The sequence below is a fragment of the Leptonychotes weddellii genome, chromosome 6 (genome assembly GCF_054177405.1).
Source record: "Leptonychotes weddellii isolate Sample4059 chromosome 6, ASM5417740v2, whole genome shotgun sequence".
Lineage (NCBI taxonomy): Eukaryota > Metazoa > Chordata > Mammalia > Carnivora > Phocidae > Leptonychotes > Leptonychotes weddellii.
In genome coordinates, this window is record NC_138374.1 from 13,072,650 (window position 1) to 13,094,570 (window position 21,921).

Genomic DNA, 21,921 nt, shown 5'->3' on the forward strand with positions numbered 1-21,921 from the left:
GCTCATAAAGATAATACCTTTAAGTTTTCTCTGCAGAGTAAGTAATTCTTGTACTAATTCACTCTTTTGTTTTTGAAGTTCACTTAACTGGCCACTATCATGTTCCACTGACTTCATTTCTAGAAACAAATAGACAAATAAAAGCCATATTTTAACCACTTAGGCTTTGCCTTGAATATGTCAGCGATTATTAACTTTTTGTGTGTGTGTAGTAAAAATTTAAGCGGCACATGGTCAATTTTAAACTGATAAAAACAGATACTATACTTGATCTTAGCCAAAAGGCTGAGAAGCGATTCATATAGTCAATTTTAAGCCCCAGCAGGCTTCCTTTGGCCATCTAGAAACTGTTTCTAATAAACTGACTAGGATTCATTAAGAAACAACGAGGTACAAAAGAATTAGTTAATTGATGGTTAGACTACCTAGAGAGAATTCAAAATAACGTAACATCACTAAATAAAACAAGCTTCCCAATGAGATAATAAGAAAACTATCCTTCATAAGTAAAGCATGTTTAAAATGACATTGCATAGTACTCACTATATGGCTACAAACTTCCACAATACTGCTAATATTGCTTCTTCTACCTAAAATATCTTTCCTCTCCTTATCCCCACAGCAAACTCCAATTCATCCTTTAAGATTCATCTCCTAATTTTTCAAAAGGTATACAATAAAGTAGGACACAAAATTTATAACACATGACACTACATAACTAGCTAACTTCCTTAATTTACAAAGAACTCATATAAATCAATAGGAACAAAAATGTAGAAAGATGAACAAAGAATATGAACAGATTGTTCACAGGAAAATAAAAAGAAATTTAAGTGATCAATAAATTCAGAAAAGTAAATTCAACATCACGCAAAATCAAAGAAATGTGAATTAAACCAACAATAAAAATAATATTTTTGCTTGTCAGATTGGTAAAGATTAATGATAATACCCAGATTGGTAATGGTGTAGAATAATAATATAAGAAAACAGGCACTCTCCTATAGAGTTGGTAGGAAAATTAATTAATTCAGTGCTTTAAGGAGTCTAATTTGGCATTAACTCTCTTAATATTTTCCTCTGACCTAGTAGTTTCATTAGTAGATTTTACCAGGCAAATATAGTCACAAAAATATAGGGAGATATATACTCAGATAATTAGAGGCCCCTATTGATGGTCATGTAGGTTGTTTCCTGATTTTATTTTTATTTTGTTTTGTTTTCTTCTGAAATCACCACCAGTCCCTCCACTGGTGCACCATTTCCTATCTTCTCTGGGAACTTTACTTCTCTCTTGAATTTTCAACTCTACTTCTCCATGGGCTCTGATCAATCATCATTTAATATGTTCAAGTATCTCCTGTCTCAAAAAACAGAAATGAAAAAAGGACAACACATAAACCACTAAAAGCCCTCCCCTGACTTCATATCCCCCTGGGTTACTGGACTGTCTCATCCAGAGAAACTTCGCTTAAAGGGCTTGTGGGCGCTTATGATCACCATTTCCTCTGCTCTCTCTACTCAACCCATTACAACCTGCCCTCTGTCCTTCCTTTTTTCCTACTTCCATCTGTTGCTTTCCCTAAAGATCACAAGGGACCACCCATGGCTGCTTCTTAGTCTTCATGGTTGACAATTTGGCAGCATTTAACATGGGCTGATCACTCCGTCAAACGCTCTCTCCCCGAGGTGATTTCCCTTCCACACAGTAATGTGTCCTGCCTACCTTTCACACTCTTCACTGGACTTTTTCTTCTTGCTTTGAAAACCCTGGTGTTCCTCAGGGTTCTAGTATTTTCTTTCAATTCATTTTTTCTGGGTGACTCCTGAATTTAACAGCTCCAGCCCAAATCTTCCTCAGAGCTCTTGACTTATATACCCAATTTTCTGACATTTACACTCAGATCTGCCATTTGGTTAATTCCTGCCACCCTTCAGACCTCAATCTGAAAGTCACTTGTTCGGGGAGAATTTCCTTCACTCCTAGTCCAGGTTAAGTTCCCTTATTATATGTTTTCACTTCATTTTATACTTCTCCTTTTGAAGCAGTCATCGATTCATAATTATCTCTTTCATACTATTGGAGACAGAGCATTAAACAAAGTCCTGCCATTACAGTTTAAAGTTTCATATAAAAATGTTCTGATATATGTAGAGATGGGCTTTGTGAAAGTACAAAGACCAACAGTACCAGGTAGTATGGAAGCAAATCTATTAAAATAAATCCATATTTCTGGAAGAAAGGATACAAAATAGAGGTCTCCTACAGTATGTGTGGTATCAAGGATGTTTTCTTTATCACTTTTCTGGAGGAATAATTTACATGAACTATATCCAACCACTTAATAGCATACGAATCTATGAGTTTTGGCTCTAACATATACTCGTGAAAGCACCATAACAATCAAGAAACTGTGTATTTCTATCAATCCCAAAAGCTTCCTTTGCCCCTTTGCACTTTATTCATTCTGACCCAGGCAACCACACTGATCAGCTTGTTGTCACTTGCCTGCTTGTTGTCCCATACAATTTGCATTGTATGTAGTATGTGTTCTTTTGTGTCTGGCTTCTTTCAGGCACCATGTTGTCTGTGAGCAGATCTGTTATTTTTTATCTCTGAGTATTCCAATGCATGGAATACACCAATTTTGTTTATCCATTTACCTCTTACTGGACATTTAAAAGTTATGTTCAGTTTTTGGCTACTGTGAATAAAGTTACTAAAAACTTAGTGTGGACCTAAATTTCACTTCTCTGGTGTATCTAGTTGTAGAATGGCTGGGTCATATGGTAAATGTATGTTTAATGTTTTAAGAAACTGCAAAACAATTTCCAAAGTGGTTGTACCATTTATTTTACATTCCCATCAGTACCATATGAATTTCAGATGCTCCACATTCCTGCCAACATTTCATATGACCAGTCTTTTTAATTTTAATTAAAGGCGTGTACAGTGATATTGCATTGTGGTTTTAATTTGTATTTTCCTCATGACTAAAGATATTGAGTATCTTTTCATATGTTCATTGCTCATTAGTATATGCCCTTTTGTGAAGTTCAAATCTTTTTCCCCTTTTAGAATCAGTTTTGTTGCCTTCTTATTATTAAGTTGTAAGAGTTCATTATATTCTAGATAATAGTACACTGGCAGATATATGTATTGCAAATATTTTCTCCAAGTCTGTGGTTTGTCTTTTGATTTTCTTTCTTTTCTTTTTTTTTAAAGATTTATTTGAGAGAGAGAGAGCAGGAGCAAAGGTGCAGAGAAAGAGGGAGAAGCAGGCTTCCCACTGAGCAGGGAGCCAGATGCAGGACTCGATCCCAGGACCCCGGGACCATGACCCAAGCCGAAGGCAGACGCCTAACCGACTGAGCCACCCAGGTGCCCCTCTTTTGATTTTTCTTAATAGTGTTTTTTCTTAATTTATTTGAAATCCAATGTATTTTTTTTCTTTCTTTTATGGTTCATGTTTCTGTGTCCCATCTAAGAAATCATTGCCTATCTCAAGATGGCAAAGATTTCCTATTATGTTTTCTTCTAAGAGTTTCATGATGTTAGCTTTTATGTTTAGGTGTATGTCCATTCTGAGTTAATGCTTAATATGGTGTGAAGTAAGATTTAAGAATCATTGTTTTGCAGTGGATGTCCAATTGTTCCAGCAGCATTTACTGAAAAGACTTTCCTTTCCCCACTGAATTGCCTTGTTACATTTGTTGACATCAATTGACCTTATGGACTCTTTCATTCCAGTGGTACCTATATACCTATTTTTAAGCCAGTGACACACTGTCTTGATTACTATAGCTTTTCAACAAAATTTGAAATCAGGGAGTATAAATCTCTAAATTTTGTTCTTTTAAAAAATTTTGGCTGTTCTAAGCGATTTACATTTCCATATAAGTATTAGAATCAGCTTGTCAAGGCTTACTAAAACTTAATGGGATTTTTACTGAGATTCTGTTGAAACTATGATAAATTTGAAGAGACCCGATCTATTAACAAAATTGAATTTTCTAATCCATGAACATGATAGATCTATTTATTTAGGTCTTCCTTAATTTCTCTCAGCAATGCTCTGTAGTTTATAGTGTAGAAGTCCCTCATGTCTTTTGTTAAATTTGTTTCTATTTTGTTTTTTGATGCTGTTTAAATGGCATTTTTATTCCATTTTTCTATTGTTTGCTGTTAGTATATAAGAATTCAACTGATTTTCTTTTTTTATTTAGAGAGAGATAGTGGAGGGGGAGGGGTATAGGGAGAGGGAAAGAGAGAATCTTAAGCATGCTCCACGCTGGGCAGACCTGAGATCATGACCTGAGCCGAAATGAAGAATCAGACACTTAACCAACTGAGCCACCCAGGTGCCCCTCAACTGATTTTTAAATATATACCTTGTATCCTATAACCTTACCATATTGACTTATTAATTTTAGTAATTGTTTTGTAAATTCCTTATAATTTTCTAAGGAAACAATCATGTAATCTGTAAATAGAGGCAACTTTATTTTGTCTCATTGAAAAGGTTAAAATGGCTAGGACATCCAGAGCTGTATTGAATGGAAGTGATAAGACTAAGCATCATTGCCTTATTCTCAATCTTTGCGGGTTAAGTATTTAATATGTCACCATTTCGAATGATATTGGTATTCGATATTTCACCATTAAGTGTAATATTAGCTGTAGGCTTTTCAAACAAGTTCTTTATCTGGTTGAGAAAGTTCCCTTCTATTCCTGGTTTTCTGAGTATAGATCCATTTACCAGTCCTCTTTTCCAGCCCTTTATGTGATAGCTGTCATATATGCATATGGTATGCACGTATACAAATTGCCTCTGTGTACATTATAAATTCTACAAGACAATATATTATTTGCTTTAAACAATCATATGTGTCTTCTAAAGTTAAGAGAAAAAAATAGTATTTATAATTATCCATGTATTTGCCATTTCTGCTTATTTTAATTCATTAAATATGATCCAAGTTTCTCTCTGGTATTATTTTTGCTTCTACTTGGAGGACTTCCTTTAGCATTTCTTGTCTTTCAGGCATGATGGCAATGGAATCCCCTAATTTTTATTTATCTGAAAATGTCTTTTTTTAACTTCATTTTTGAAGGATATTTTCACTGGATAGGGAAAATTTTCTTTCAACACTTCCAAGATGTTATTCCACTGTCTTCTTGACTTTTATCATTTCTAGCTACAGGTACATAGTCATTAGAGTTACTGTTTTCTGTTTTCAAGATTTTCTCTTTCTCTTTGACTTTTTAAGTGTGACTACTAAGTGGCTAGGCACGGATTTCTTTGAATTTACCCTATTTGGGTTTGCTGAACTTCTTGAATCTGCAAATTAATGTCTTTTAGAAAATTTAAGAAATTTTCTGCCATTTCTTCAAATATATTTTCTGCCAATTCTCTTTCCTCTCCTTCAGAGACTCCAATTACTTGAATGTTAGACCTTTTAAAATTGTCCTACAGGTTCCTAAGTTTCTAGTTTTTTGTTTCATTTTATTTTAATTTCTCATCTCTTTCAGATTGGACAATTTCTATCAATCTATCTTCATGTTCACTGGATTTCCTATCACTTCATGTTCACTGGATCTCCTATCAGTTCCATTCTGTTATTAAGCTTATTCAGTGACATTTTTATTTCAGATAATGTATTTTTCAGTTCTAATATGCTTTTATTTTTTTTACATTTTCTATTTCTCCACTGAAATTACCTATCTTTTCATCTAGTGCAAGTGCATCTTCCTTAACTCACTGAGCATAGCTCAATAATAGCTGCTATAAAGTATTTCATAATTCCAATGTCTAGATCACTGTGGGTTTGGCATCTCATGGTTTTCTTTTGACACTAGGTCACATTTCACTGATTCTCCAGAAGTCAAGTAATTTTGAATTGCATCTTGAACATTGTGAATATCATGTTGTGGAGACTGTGGATTTTTTTTGATATAATAGCCATTCTAATGGGTGTTAAGTAGTATCTCTTTGTGGTTTTGATTTCCATTTCTCTAAAGACTAGTGATGTGGAGCACCTTTTCGTGTGCTTATTGGCCATATCTTTGGAGAAACGTTTACTCAGGTCCTTTGCCCATTTTTTAATTGAGTTGTTTATTTTTTTGGTGTTGAGTTGTAGTTCTTCTATATTCTGGACATTAGAAGCACCTGGCTGGCTCAGTCAGTAGAGCATATGACTCTTGATCTTGGGGTTATGAGTTCAAGCCCTAAATTGGGTGCAGACACTACTTAAAAAAATACTCTGGATATTAATCCCTTATCAAAGATATGATTTGCAAATATTTTTTCCATAAAAAACACAACTCATTCTCTCTGTGAGTTGTGTTTTTACTCTCTTGATAGTGTCCTCTGATATACAAAAGATCTTAATTTTTTTTTTTAAAGATTTTATTTATTTATCTGAGAGAGACACAGCGAGAGAGGGAACACAAGCAGGGGGTGTGGAGAGGGGAGAAGCAGGCCTCCCGCGGAACAGGGAGCCTGATGCGGGGCTCGATCCCAGGACCCTGGGATCATGACCCGAGCTGAAGGCAGATGCTTAATGACTGAGCCACCCAGGTGCCCCAAAAGATCTTAATTTTAATGAAATACAATTTATCTATTTTTTCTTTTGTTGCCTGTGTTTTTGATATCCACGAAATCATCTCCAAATCCAATATGATGAAGTGTTTCTTATATGATTTCTTCTAAGAGCTTTGTTGTTTTACTTAAGTTTAAGACTTAGCTAATTTTTATATATTGTGTAAGGTAAGGGTGGTATCCAGTTTTCCCAGCTCTATATGTTGAAAAGACTATCCTTTCCCATTGAATAGTCTTGGCACTCTTATAAAAAATCATTTGACCACATACACGAGGATTTATATTTAAGATCTCTATTTTATCCTGATTTTCTATATGTCTATCCTTATTCTAGTACCACACAATTTTGATTACTGTGGCATTTTAGTATGTTTTGAAATCAGGCAATGTTGAGTCCTCCAACGTCGTTCTTCTTTTCCAAAATAGTTCTGGCTCTTTGGGATCCTTTGGGATCCTATATGAATTTTAGGATGGGTTTTTCAATTCATGAAAAAAATGCTGTTGGGATTTTGATAGAGATTACATTGAATCTATACATCATTTTGGGTAATAATGCCATCTTAACAATACCAATGTTTCCAATCCATGAACATGGGATGTCTTTCCACTTATTTGGGTCTTCTTTAATTTCTTTAAGTAATGTTTTATATGGTTTTCAATGTACAAAGTCTTTTACCTCCTTGGTTAAATTTATTCTGAAGTATTTTATTCTTTTTAATACTATTATAAATGGATTTTTTTTTCCTTTTTGGATCACTTATTGCTCATACATAGAAATGCAACTTATTTTTGTGTGTTGATTTTGTATACTGCAACTTTGCTGTATTTATTTATTAGTCCCAGCAGTTTTTTGTGTATCCTTAGGTGTTCTATAAATAAGAGCATTATCATCTGGGCACAGAGACAATTTTACTTTTTTCTTTCCAATGTAGATGCCTTTTATTTCTTTTTCTTGCCTAACTGATTTGGCTAAAATTTCTAATACTATGTTGGATAGAAGTGGTGATATCCATGACTTTTTGCAGAAATTAGTTTTAAAGTATGTACCTATTTAACTTTGTATTCTAACTTGTTATTGAAAGTACACATCAATATCACCTAAGGGATTTTTAGAAAGTTATGTTCCCTATCTTCTCCCACAGATTCTGATTCAATAGGTCTTGAATGGGACTCAAGCATTTAATATTTTTTAAAGCTTTCCAGATGTGTGCCTCTGTCCTACACTCTCTACCCAAAGTAATTTATCTCTGAGAACCTTATTTCCTTCATCTATAAAATGAGACTAAAAAGTATAATCCTCACATTTTTTGAGGGTTTCATTATGTGGCAGGCAGCATTCTATGTGCTTCAGTATTATTTCATTGAATCCTCACAACAACCTTTGTTAAGGTCATGGTTACTAACCCCCATCTTTACAGATGGGGAAACTGAGCCAAAGAAAAGTTTAGCATCTTGCCCCAAATCACACAACTATCAAATGGTAAAATTAAGATTTAAATGAAATCAACATGATATTAGCAATTATAATCTTTAGGATGGTGGTTGTTATATAGTATAAGCCTGATGAATACTACTTAAAATAGTAATTTTGTCATTACTATTACAGTGTCATATACTATTACTATTACTATAACTATTACAGTAAAGTTGTCATATGCAAAGCAAAACAATAAATTATTCATATGGATAGCTCCAAGTCAATAAAAAAGTTAAATGTGTTTATTATTCTCCATTTACTAAAGGCATCAAAGTAACAGTACATTTTAGAAAGGCTTCCATTAAAAACTAATTTTCCATTTAATATCATTTATATTTTCATTCTCTACTTCGACTCCCATTGACTCCAATCTATTACTACTGCTCTACTCTATGCTACTGCACTTGACATCTTCTGATTATCAAATTGATATCCTATTTTGTTTTCCACTAATTTGAGGAATACATATTTTGCTTTTGGTTTCTAAAATATTACTCTCTGCTGGTTCTTATCTTGCCTTCTTTGACTACTCTGTCCCATTCTTTTTCTTTCTTTCCTTAAATGTAATGCTTTCCCAGTTTCTGGCTTTGGTCTTCATTCCTCATCTACGTTCCCTCTATATGTTTTCTCTGAATGATGTCACCAACTCCTCTAGATTCAGTCCCAAACCTAATGCTCTGGCTCTGATCTCTCTTACCAGCTTCACAACCAAATCTTCCCCTGCCACCTGGGCATCTTCCCCTATATATTCCATAGACATCTCCAACTAAAAATACCTGAAACAAAACTCAATCATTTTGTCCAGAATAGGCTATAGTTCCAACAGGCTTCTCTACCTCTGCTCTTCCTCCTGGTACCATATTCTACCCAATTTCTGACATATGGAAACTGGAAGTCATTCCTAACTTTCTCTATTTTTGTTCACATTAATCAGTGATAAAGTCCTATCATTATTCCTAAACATCTCTTTAATTTACCCTGTCTTCTCTTTGGCAATGTCTTTAGTTCAGGATCTTATCATAGATTGCAATAACCTGCATGCTAGGTTTCCTGAAATGAAATTCTCCCCACCCCACTGTGTAACCCTGTTTCCTAGTTTAAATTGTATTGATGGTAAAATGAGGATCATCGTACCAGTCCTACCCCTATTATAGCTTCTATCACATTGTACTATAAATACCTGCTTACATATTTGATTCCTCCACTTTTTAGTTTTATATCCCCATGACCCAGAATAATGCCTATCACATAACAGAGTAACAGATATTTGTTTATTGAATGAATGACTAAATGCCCATGTCACACCTACTTCTAAAGAACTTGAGACTGCTCACAATAAAAGATACATTTCCATTAGGATAATTAAGATAAATGCAAAAGAATAGTATGCAATAACCAATTTACTTATGAAAAAGTTAAATTTCTGGAAAATTCACTGGCTCAAAATAAGTTATTTTCATTAATGACAGATAAATGAGGTGGCACTATATACTCATACCCCTCTTCAAAATGTTCGCCTGGTTTTCTAAGTCAGATATTTCAATCTTGACATTTTCTTTTATCAAAAGCTTTCTTTTCTTTGTTACTTCATACTCATTATTGAAGTCTGTAATTTCCTTAATAAATTTTTCTTCCTCCTCTCTCACTCTTTTCTTTGTAGCCCCCTGGAAAACAAACAAAAGATCAAATATAGATGTTAGTTGTAATAATATTTTTCTTTAGTGATTTAAAATGCAATCATTTGGAATTATTAACAACAAAAATATAAAATTATACTTCCTGGTGTTATCACAAAAATGCTTTATTCCTCCAGCAATATTAATAAAAAAGTGAAGCTATTATATACTAATAACCAACTATTTCCACATGAAAGTTTTATCCTTAATGTTTTGGGAGTATTATTGAGATAGAAATTCTACTACTCGTCATTATATCTGTGTTTATTTATGTATTAACTTATAGCCATATATGGGTGCCATTCTGTCATTGCAATATAAGATTGGGTAAAATAATTAAATGTGCAAATGTGAAAATGAAAATCTACACTCAAAGGAATCACTGCTATAGAAAAAACAAACAAGGAAATCCAAGGAAACCTTTTAAAATATAGACAAAGGAGGTAAAATTATATATTTATTTCCAATTCAGTTCTACAAAATAGTTCACATTAAGAAACATCAACATGAAGAAGATAGAAGAATTTCCAAAAACTCTGCACAATGACAGAACCTAAATATTACTGTATTTATCTATTTTTTCTAAGAAATGTCAATTAATAGTGAACTACATTGAGAAACTAGACATGTTATGTATAAGCACAAAGTCTGTTGGTTCTGACTTCAGATAAATATTTTTAATATTTTTACATGTATTTTCTTTGAAATGTCAATTAATTATAAGTCACATTCCTAAACTGGCCCTGTCATTTAAAACTACTAAGTTTGTTGGTTCTGACTTAAGATAAAAAGATAAACAAAATCTATCTCTTCACCAAGATCCATAAATATGCCTTAAGTATGAACCTCTCTGTCTTTCAAAAGCATTAAAACCAAAGTCTCAAAGCCTGAGCAATTCAAATCAGTTTCACTGGGGTTTTTTATGCTTATTACAATTGCAAATAATTTCTATATTGCATCCCTGCCAATAGAATTCTTTCTAACTATATTACTCTACCAACTGGTTATAAATAGCACTTAATACTTTTCCATATCTGAACAGGACTATCTGCCAATATGCATACAGATAATTTTCTAACAGTACACCTAAGTATATCTAAATATTTTCAATACAGTTAGTAAAATAGGTATTTCTAAGTGGCTGGAGGCTTACAAAGGTTTGGAGAAGCATATTCCTCTGGTTTGTAATTTCACTACACTGTCTTTCTAAGGCATTTTCATGAATTTTCCAAAGCTGTAAGAGGAAGGCTTTTTCAGAAAACTGCTGAACCTTTAAAGTGAAAAAAACAGAAATCAGAATGAAACAATTAGTTAAACACTCAGGGTGCCTTAGCTAACAGAACAGATCTACATAGTATAAGATATTTTCTGTATTAACCTTAAATGAAAAATAAAATTCACATTACACATCTTATTTTATATGTACTATCATATATTATTTTATAAGTGTTCTACCATCACAAGTTTTATAATATTTTCCCCCAATAAGATAGGCCCCTCAATGGCAGAAAATGTGTTTTCTTTTTTCTTCACAGTACCCAACACATTTCTTAGCTTAGGTATCAAAAGCTTTTTTTTTTTTTAATTTTTATTTATTTATTTGACAGAGAGAGACACAGCGAAAGAGGGAACACAAGCAGGGGGAGAGGGAGAGGGAGAAGCAGGCTTCCCGCGGAGCAGGAGCCCAGTGCAGGGCTCGATCCCAGGACTTTGGGATCATGACCTGAGCCGAAGGCAGACACTTAACGACTGAGCCACCCAGGTGCCCCGGTATCAAAAGCTTTTTGACTACACATATTAAACTCTGCTTCAAGACAGCCTCAGTTAAAGAACAAGTTTCTATTCTCATCACTTATAAGGAAGATATGGATGAATTAAACATGTATACAGTATGACTAATAAAATGAGATAAAATCTACAAACCAGAGGCAAAAACCCCGTCCCATGATTATAGTTATACTAAGAAAAACACAAATGTGCTAAAGACCTCAAATGCTTTTTCTAAATTTATTTTTTATTATTGTGTTATGTTAATCACCATACATTACATCATTAGTTTCTGATGTAGTGCTCCATGATTCATTGTTTGCGTATAACACCCAGTGCTCCATTCAATACGTGCCTTCTTTAATACCCATCACCAGGCTAACCCATCCTCCCACCCCCCTCCCCTCTAGAACCCTCAGTTTGTTTCTCAGAATCCATAGTCTCTCATGGTTCGTCTCCCTCTCCGATTTTCCCTTTTCATTCTTCCCTTTCTGCTGCTTCTTCCTTTTTTTTTTTTTTAACATATAATGTAGCATTTGTTTCAGAGGTACAGGTCTGTGATTCAACAGTCGTACACAATTCACAGCGCTCACCATAGCACATACCCTCCCCAATGTCTATCACCCAGCCACCCCATCCCAGAACTCATTTTTTATTTTAGTACCTCATTTGGTTCTAGTTAGCAAAATACATAATAAACATTAATATTGGATATGTAACTATTATTTCATTTGGGGCATAAAGAATAGCATCTCCTGAGACCATGAATATTGAAATGAAAGTCAGGAAGCTTTAATATATAAAAGCTAAAACTGATGTCAGACTGGGAATAATCTTTCCTCTATATTCAGTACTGGCCCTCATAAGAAAGCATCACTTTTAGTTTGGGGCTCTTCCCATCTCCACAGTGAAAAGAAAAAGAAAATAAATTCAATTTAAATTGCAGAAAGCAAGATTTATGTTAGCCATAAGAACTTCCTGAAGGTGAGAGACAGGGTGTGAAATCTCTGTCCCAGAAGATATTGAATAGTAAAGAGCTTAAGAATAGTCTAGTCCAGAGGCAAAGGGTTGGCCTGAAAGATATTTTGAAACGCTACGGCTAAAAAGTCCTGAAAATATTGGCATTAAAAAAGTAACAGAAAAAAAAGTAATGGAAATAAAAAAGAAAATATGGTCTTGCATATATATATAATATCATGGCACATCTGCTCACACCTTCAGTACTTGGTGCTGTTCTCATCAACTCTATCTTAAGAAAGACATCAATAGAGAGTGATGAAAGAGATACAATTTTCAGGACCAAAGAAACTCAGAAAATACTTTTAAAGTTGCGGGAAGGAAGAATGGGGCAGTTAGTTATTTTACTAAGAAGACAGAAATTAGAAATATGGCCAGATCTATGAAATCATATAGAAAATGGTAACAACAGCAAACAAGAGTATGATCATGAATTCTATCACATTTATTTAGAATAAGAAAATACTTCAGAGCTATTTAGTATTTATCATATAAATGAGAATAAAATGAGTTCCAAAGAAGTGAAATTCGTTAACAAAGGTAAAATAATTAAGTATAGGCAAACTCAGGACTAAAATCCAGCTCTTCTGACTTCTTTTCTCCTAAATTAGGAATAGAACTATTTCAAAGTAACAGAGATATTTCTGGAACTAAAAGGGACTTTAGTCTCTGATAAAAGCAGAAGATGAAAGTAGGTAAGTTTGAGAAACAGAAAAATTACCAGAACTTAATGAGAGAAGGCTGCTTGCAGTATATACCTAACTCTCAGAGCTGTTATTCTGGACAGTAACCATGAATGCCTGCAAAACTGCTTTGAGACCAAATATTGGGCTGGATCAATTTTGGTTTAATCCAATAAGGTATGTCACATATGAATCAAAATTCCTGAATTCTAATTGTTTCCACCACTGATCTGTTGTGAAAGACCTATGTCGAAACCCAGAAATGAAGAAAATAGTACTTACCAGGCTAAAAATTTTTTTAAATAAGTCATAACTAAATTTATTATTCAGGTTCAGAAAAGCCTTATGGTAAGAAATAAAAAATTAAGGTGTCCCATTCCAGCTATCACCAATTAAGACCTAAAATTACCACTGTTCTCTTTCCTAAAAAAGAAAATAATTAAGGAGAACTATTAGACAAGTTGTCATTTAATTGGAATATTTTACCATAATCTGAAAAATGAAATCTATATACCCCAAATGAAAAGCAGAGAACTATTCAAAAGCTTTATAAGAAAGGTATATGTGTAAATTTCCTCTTCCCCTAAACTTCTATGGGAATTATCATTTTGAGGTCTTTTCTGCTTCTTTGTTGTTGTTGTTTTTATTATTATTGGTCTGCTTCTCCTCATCATTCCCACTTTCTGTCTTATATTCTGTCTTTATCTTTTACTTCCACATTTTCCTCTTTAAATCAACCTTAAAAAGGTCCAGAGTCAGTAACTACAGAAAAATTACAGTAACACTAATTTTTAAATTCACTTAGGATCTGTGATGAAAACATTTAATATAAAACGGAATTGGCAAATAAAGGAAAAAGCATAATAGAAAAAGAGGCAGGAGTTTGGGAAAGCTCAAGTCAGTAAGAGCAGATGCCCACAATATGATGATTCACATGGTGAAGACAGCAGCAAGTTAGGGTTGCAGAAGCTACATGGGTCTATTATTAATAGAGTTCTTTCATATTTTAATGAAACTGAAAGGACAAAGACTTTTGGATCTTCCCAGGTCCTCTCTGCCAAGTGTAAGTTGTTACCCTTAAAAAAGCTGAAATAGCTTTTCAGGGCCACCTATTTGCAGAATGTGTTTTTCATTATTCCTTTTGTTCTTTTTGTTATCACAACCAATTCCTTAAACTATTATTCACACTCTTGTGTTTGAAAACCAGACCTACTGATGTGTAAAATTTAGGTAAATAATTTCAGATACAACCCCGAACATACTGCTATGATCACAAGACAAGGACATTTCACAGAATAAATTATCATGAGAAACATCTCTTTTGATGTAAAAATGATGGGTGGGGATCAGAATTGGAAAGATACTAGAAGAAATGTAAAACTGAGACTTAAAAATAATTTTAACTAAGGTATAATTGACATACAACATTATGTTAGTTTTCAGTGTACAACAAGATGATTTGATATTTATATACACTGACAAATGATCACCACAGCAAGTCAAGTTACCAATTGTCACCAAAATTATAAAATCTTTTCTTTTTTTCTTGTAAGGAGAATTTTTTAAGATTTATTCTCTTAGCAACTTTCAATATCACTGACTATGGGCACCATGCTATGTATTATGACCCAAGCACTTATTTATTTTATAACTGGAAGATTGTACCCTTTGATCCTCTTCACCCATTTTGCCCATCCCCCCAAACTCCTCCCAACTGGTAACTACCAATCTATTATTTGTATCTGTTAGTTTGGTTTTCCTTTGTCAGTATGTTTTGTTTTTTTAGGTTCTACAGATAAGTGAAATTTTATGGTATTTGTCTTTATCTGATTTATTTCATTTAGCATAATACCCTCAAAGTCCATCCATGTTGTTGCAAATGGCAAGATTTTATTCTTTTTTTATGGCCGAGTGGTATTCCATTATATATTTACCTACAACTTCTTTATCCATTCATCCACTGATGGATACTTAGGTTGTTTCCATATCTTGGCTATCATAAATAGTGTTGCAATGAACCTAGGGGTACACATACCTTTTTGAATTCGTGTTCCCATTTTCTTTGGATAAATACTCAGAAGTGGAATTGCTGGATCATATGGTAGTTCTGTTTTTAATTTTTTGAGGAACCTCCATACTATTTTCCATAGTAATTGCACCATTTACATTCCTACCAATAGGGCAAGAGGGTTCCCTTTTTACCACATTCTTGCCAACACTTGTTATTTCTTGTCTTTTTGATTATAACCATCTTAACAGATATGAGATGATATCTCATTGTGGTATTGATTTGCATTTCCCTGACGATTAGTAATGTTGAGCATATTTCCATGTGCCTGTGGGCCATCTGTATGTCTTCTTTGGAAAAATATTTATTCAGATCCTCCACCCATTTTTAAATCAGATTTTTTTGTGTGTGTGTATGTCCACCAGCTTTAAGAAGGCAGCGGGAGAGTGGGGCACATTCCCTGGCATTAGCAGGGCAGCTCTCCTGGAGAGTGCTGTGACTGTGTGCATGTGCCAGCCACTGCTAGCAAGATAAAGGGAGAGTGCAAAAATGGTGCTAGCAAGTCAGTAAAATGGAACAAGGTGGAGGAAGAGCACAAAAATGGCACCGATCTGTAGCTCCATCTCTAGAGACAGTCCCAATAGGCCCCTGTCCCTCTGACAGATGCTTTATAATTAGCAAATAAGTTTCTCCTTCACATATATGTAGTCTAGGTGCTGTTCAAACTGCTGCTTTTGCACTAGTTCTGGGGAAAATGAGTCTACCTATGAGCCTTTTAAGAGCAGAACCTTAGTTCCCTACAGCACTTTGGATCTCCTGGATGTAATAAGCACCATTGATTTTCAAAGCCAGATGTTTTGAGGGTTCATTTCTCCCCTGTTAAGTCCCAAGGACTGGTGTGCCTGACGCTGGTGTGCTGAGATCTCAGGGAGAGGCTCCATATTTGTGAGCTCCCTCCTGATTATTGGTTGCTGTGCCAAGGTAGGAAGTGGGTTCTGCTGAGACTACGTCTCTGCCTCTCCCACCCATCTCAGTGTGGCCCTGTATGTTATCCTTTGTTGTGGAGGAATTTTTCAGCTAGTTTTCAGGTCTTTTTCAGAGGGAATTTTTCCAAATGTAGCTGTAGATTTGGTGTGTATGTGGGAAATGAGTTCAGATATTCCTATGCTGCCATCTTGAACCACCTCCCAAAATATTTTTGAACGTATCTTTCCCAGTCAGGTTTGAATTGAGGCACTATCTTATATGCATGGTAGCTTGGACATCTTTCATAAATCAACACTTTAGAGACTACTAACTCTATATCCTAAGTTACCCAGGAATATCAAGGGGCTATAACAACAAAAAGAAAAGGGTAGAAGGTTCCTAGTAGCAGTAATACAAATTTCCCTTTCTCATCTCTCTTCTTCCTCTGACTACAGATGAAGAGAAAATATTTGCATGCAGCCTTAAAGTTATATTCTAGAATCAACTAGCCAAGCTTTGTCAGAAAATATTGCTGTTTTGGAAAATTTTAATTTATAGCAGTGCCAACACTCTGGTTAATTCTGCTTCCCTCAGCAATAAAGATTTTTTTCTTTCCCTGTTTTATTCCTCTTGGGATATTTGATTTTTCAACAGAGCTTATAGTTTTCCCAGTGAGCTGACCTATCTGGTCAACTAGGTCAGTTTTCAGCATAGCCATGATTTGTGACTCTTCACTACTCTTGCTGCCTGGGTGCCTTTAGGTATTTTTCTACCAGAAGAACTTGAAAATTGAAAATGACTGAGAATTCTAAATTAAGGCTTAGGTCCAAGTAAGCAAAGTACAAAGCTACCCTTTGTTGTGGTTGCTGCTGTTTAAAATATTCTCAGACTTTAGGAACTGACATTTTGCTGATTAAATGATCTACCCCACAGTGTAAGGCAACTTTACATAAGAGAGTTATGTAGATTTCACATTTTAAGCTCATAGCAATTGGGGGAAATAATGTGTTATGACTATAATAAAAGACATTTTAAATGCTAGAATACATCAGTGGATATTGTATCAACAACAGATATTAAGGTTTTGTAAAAGAAAAAGATCTATTTTTTATAAATGTATTTTTTTAATTTAAATTCAATTAGCCAACATACAGTACATCATTAGTCTCAGATGTAATGTTCAACAATTTATCAGTTGTGTGTAACACCCAGATGTAGTACTTAAAGGAAAACTCATTATGACACAGGAATCCTAATGTAGGAAGCTTCAATATCAGGAAATATTAATCCTTACAATGGTTCATAAGACTTTTCATGATCTGCACTCCCTTATTCACTGTCCAACCTTATCTTCTACTACTCTCCTCTTCATTTACTTTCTCCAGCCACACTGGCCTCTTTGTTATTCCTCGGACCTACCAGGTGCACTCCCTCCTATGACCTTTGTACTGGCTGTTCTCTCTGCCTGAGAATCTCTTTTCCCAGATTCCTTCTGGTTCATTCCTTTACCTCAGTCAAGTCTTTGCTCATCTCTCATCTTTTCATTGGAGGTTATTAGGATGCCAGATAAGACCACTGCTATTTAAGTTTGTTCTGGAAGTTTGTATTAAAGCAATATGGCAAGAAAAAGGAATAAGAGATACAACTATCAAAAAAAAAGCTAGTACACAACTCTCTTTCATTTGTTTAGGCAAATGCTACTGTTACATACCTAATAAATCCAAATAAATCTACTGAAAAACTGTTAGAAATAAAAAAGAATCAGTAAAAAGGTAGTAACAAATAAATATAAAAAACTAAGTATCTTTTCTAGTTACCAAAAATAAATAGAAAAAGCATGGAAAAGATCTCATTCATAACAGTAACCAAATAAAGAATACACAAATAAGCTTAAAAAATATCTGAGACCTATATGAAAAAAAACCTCTACTGAAGAACATAAGAGATCCAATAAAGAGAAAGATATGCTTTGTCCTTGAATGTAAAGATTCAGAGATGGAAATATACCAATTCTTCCCAAATCATCACATGAATGTAGTACAGTCTTAACTAAAACCCCAATAGTTTTATTTGTTAGAATTTGACAAAATGATTTTAAATTTATCTAGAATAACAAAAAACCTGAAAAGAATCAGGAAAATTCTAAAAAAGAAACTGTCATCCCAGAGATTCAAAGATATTTAGTAGCTAATATAATTAAGTAAATATGATACTGGTGCCAAAACAAACAGATTAATAGAAGTGTATAGACTATCTAGAAACAAATATATATGCATTACTGTATCATAAAGATGGTGCTTTTGGTCAATGGAGATCATGTGACATCTACCCAAGCAAAAATGGAGGAAGAGTCATTTTTATTTAAGATATTTAAGAAAAAAAAACACTGGAAAAGTACTGGAAAAACACACTGTTTAAAACCTTGGAGTGGAATAGGCTTTCCCAAGCCTGAGATGGATTTCAGGAACAAACAAATAAAAAGATTAAAATTCTAGCAACACAAACATTCTAAACTTGGACTAAATAAAATACGTCATAAAAAGTCAACCTACAAATAATAAAATTTGCAACAAATGACAAAGAAAGGGTAATATCTGTAACATATAAAAAGCTAGATGTCAATAAGAAAAAGGCAAGGAAAGGATATGAATAGGTAAAACACACAGTAAATATTAGCAATCAGTGAAAAAAAATAAAAATATAAGTAAACAGAAAGCTCAAATTAAAACTATAAAAAGATGCCACTTTTTCTTATATTTGCCAAAAGAATTGATAATTTCAATTATAAGAGTAGTGAAATTATGGGAAAATAAACTGGAACAACTTTTCTGGAGGACAATTTGGAAATTATCAAAAGCCTTAACAGTATATAACTATTGATAGAACAATTCAATTCCCAGGACTTTATCCTAAAAAAACTAAGTGCACCAAGATGCATGTGCAAGATTGTCATCACAATGATATTAATCATAGTAATTTATTAATAGTAGTAGTAAATATTTATCAGTAGGAAAGTAGTTAACTAAAATATGATACAGCCATTGAGTGGAATACTATGCAATCATTAAAAACTGCTTATTTAGATATATATTTACTGATATATGTGGGATACAGTAAATGGAAAAAAAGCAAATGATTTCAGAAAAAAATACGTTCACTTAAATAATTCTTAAAGAAGACCTATGAAAATATTAACTATACAGTGGAACTATGGATAGTTTTCACTCTGTATTTGACCTATTCCTATTTTTGGTATAATTTGCAATAAACACATACTACTTTTAGGAAGAATTAAAACAATTAAAGCTAGTTCAATTCAGAAAAAAAAATGTCTGCTGCATGTTCATCAAAAATAATGATAGGAGTCCCTTATATTTCCTGAGAATATAACCTACTCTTCCAGTAGCAACATAAGTAAGTGCTCCTAATAAAGATGGAGAGGAAAAGGAGCTCATAATGAAGAGAAGACGACCATTTTAGAGGAAAAATCTCATCCGTTTTCCTAAGGTGGCAGTCACAGATCTCTCATTCTTTCCTCTTTTCTGTCTTCTCTTGGGAGGAATTAATTAGAATTTTAACCAGGAAAAACTGGACTATATTTAAAGCCACGAAACTAGCCTGAATCAAAGAAGCTGAGGTAGGCAACCTTCAACTTATCTTGAGATATTAATTCAGGCAATAACAATTCATAAGACCACGTAAGTACCAAAGGCTCTACGAATTGTTCTCAGCAACATCAAGATCACAGGCACAGCTGTAGCCAGTTTGCTTTTGACCTCTTCCATTCACCTTTTTTGAATCCATCTGGTGTTACGGGTTCCATAGCCAACCTAAATCTAACCTTCTCAAAATAACCCCATACTCCAAAATTACTCTTCCCCTTTTCCTCAAATAAAACTCCCATTTCCAAAGAACTGCTGATGCAGCTAGATACTAATCTGATTAGGGAAAGAGCAGTAATGCACAAATACTGATAGGCCAAGAACATTTGTAATGATACTTCTTAATCTGACTCACTCGGGAGATACTTTGAAATAAGGTGACTTCTATGCTATTTGACAATTCAGGAGGCAGTACTTTATCTTAGCTATCACTACATCTTCCTATTCTGTCAGGATATGAAACAAAGGAATGCTGCAGGTAGTGATTTTTCATGTACTCCTTTTAATGGAAGAACTATAAAATGTCACCGATTCTTTAAAATATAATTTTCCTCCTCATAATAAGAAAACTTGGCACATGAGCATGAAAAGATCATACCTCAGTCAGGTATACTACAAGAAACCGGATGGGGGATATTCACAACAACTTGTCAACCAGCAGCTTTAGCTTTAGGAAGACAGTTCATTCTTTAAGAAGTCGAGCAAACAAGAATGAGACAAAGAACAATGTATATACTGTATCTGTTGGCAAGCTGTAAGTTTGGACAGTTCTCACATAACAACAGCATAAACCCCACCCAAAAAAAAAAATACTGTAATGGAAGATAAAAAAATAATTACCCAAAAGCTTACAGAGAGAGTACTATAAATCTCTGTAATATATTACAGCTACAGGGTACAAAGAGATAAATTTTGTTTATCAATTATGTGATGTCCTCAAGAGAGTGCAAAGGTATGTCCCCCAAAAAACAAGAGCAAGTCAGGACATAAGAGAGTAAGATAAAAAAAAAAAAAAGCTGAGATAAAAAGGAAGACAGGAAATGAAAGAAATATAAAAAAGAAAAGTAAGAGCCCAACACAGCTTTTAAATTTAGAGTATTAAATAACAGAACCAACACTGCAAAAGATGGAATCAGTAATGTAAAGTATAAAGAGTTCTCCAAGGCTGCTGAGAAGATCACGGGTTCAGAGAACAAAGAACAAAGATCTTATCTTATAAGGAATAGGGGTACTCAGAAAAGAAATCACAAGTAATAGTTGAGGTTAAAATGGGAGGCTCACCCATGGTCTAAACAAAACTAATAGGTACATCTGTGAACAGATTTGGAATTATAAGAATGAAGAAATCTGCACAACCAACCAGGGAAGAAAAATGAAAACAGGCTACCTAAAAAGGATTTTTAAAAAGCAGGCTGAGGGGCACCTGGGTGGCTCAGTCAGTTAAGTGTCTGCCTTTGGCTCCGGTCATGATCCCAGGGTCCTGGGATCAAGCCCCACATTGGGCTCCCTGTTCAGTTGGGGAGTCTGCTTCTCCCTCTCCACCTGCCTCTCCCACCTCTCCCCCACCCCCGCTTGTGCGCACATGTGCGCGCTCTATCTCAAATAAATAAATAAAATCTTTAAAAAGAAAAATAAAAAAATAAAAACCAGGCTGATTTCAATATTTCTCTTCTGCATTAATAAATTTCAAAAATCAGTAGTGCCACTTACTGTGACAATCACTGGGTGCTGTATGTAAGTACTGAATCACTAAACTGTACACCTGAAACTAATATTACACTATATTTTAACTAACTGGAATTTAAATAAAAACTTTTAAAAAATCAGTAGTGTTAGATCGACATAATTTTCTAAAAACAGGTATGAGCCAAGAATTCTGTATACAGACAAATTTTCATTCAAGTGTGAAAACAATAGAAAGAAATTTAAGATCTTAATGGCTTAGAAAATCCATCATGCACATATTTTCCCTGAAAATTTACTTGAACAATTATACAGATTGACCAAAAGATAAAAAAGAAATAAGAACCCAAGAATGAGGAAGTTGAAGCATTAAAAAATTT

At 34.0% G+C, this 21,921-nt stretch overlaps 1 protein-coding gene and 1 pseudogene across 1 annotated transcript in view; both read right to left on the reverse strand.

Moving 5' to 3' along the window:
- The window catches only part of CCDC172 (coiled-coil domain containing 172), an 81,229-nt gene that overhangs the window by 45,434 nt on the left and 13,874 nt on the right, over positions 1 to 21,921 (reverse strand). The window contains exons 4-6 of the mRNA XM_081823064.1: positions 10,909 to 11,025; positions 9,578 to 9,743; positions 18 to 119 (exon numbers count right to left, since the gene is read on the reverse strand). Of these exons, the coding sequence (XP_081679190.1) occupies positions 18 to 119; positions 9,578 to 9,743; positions 10,909 to 11,025 (385 nt within the window). The remainder of the gene's footprint in view (positions 1 to 17; positions 120 to 9,577; positions 9,744 to 10,908; positions 11,026 to 21,921) is intronic.
- LOC115937270 (U2 spliceosomal RNA) lies at positions 73 to 297 on the reverse strand (annotated as a pseudogene).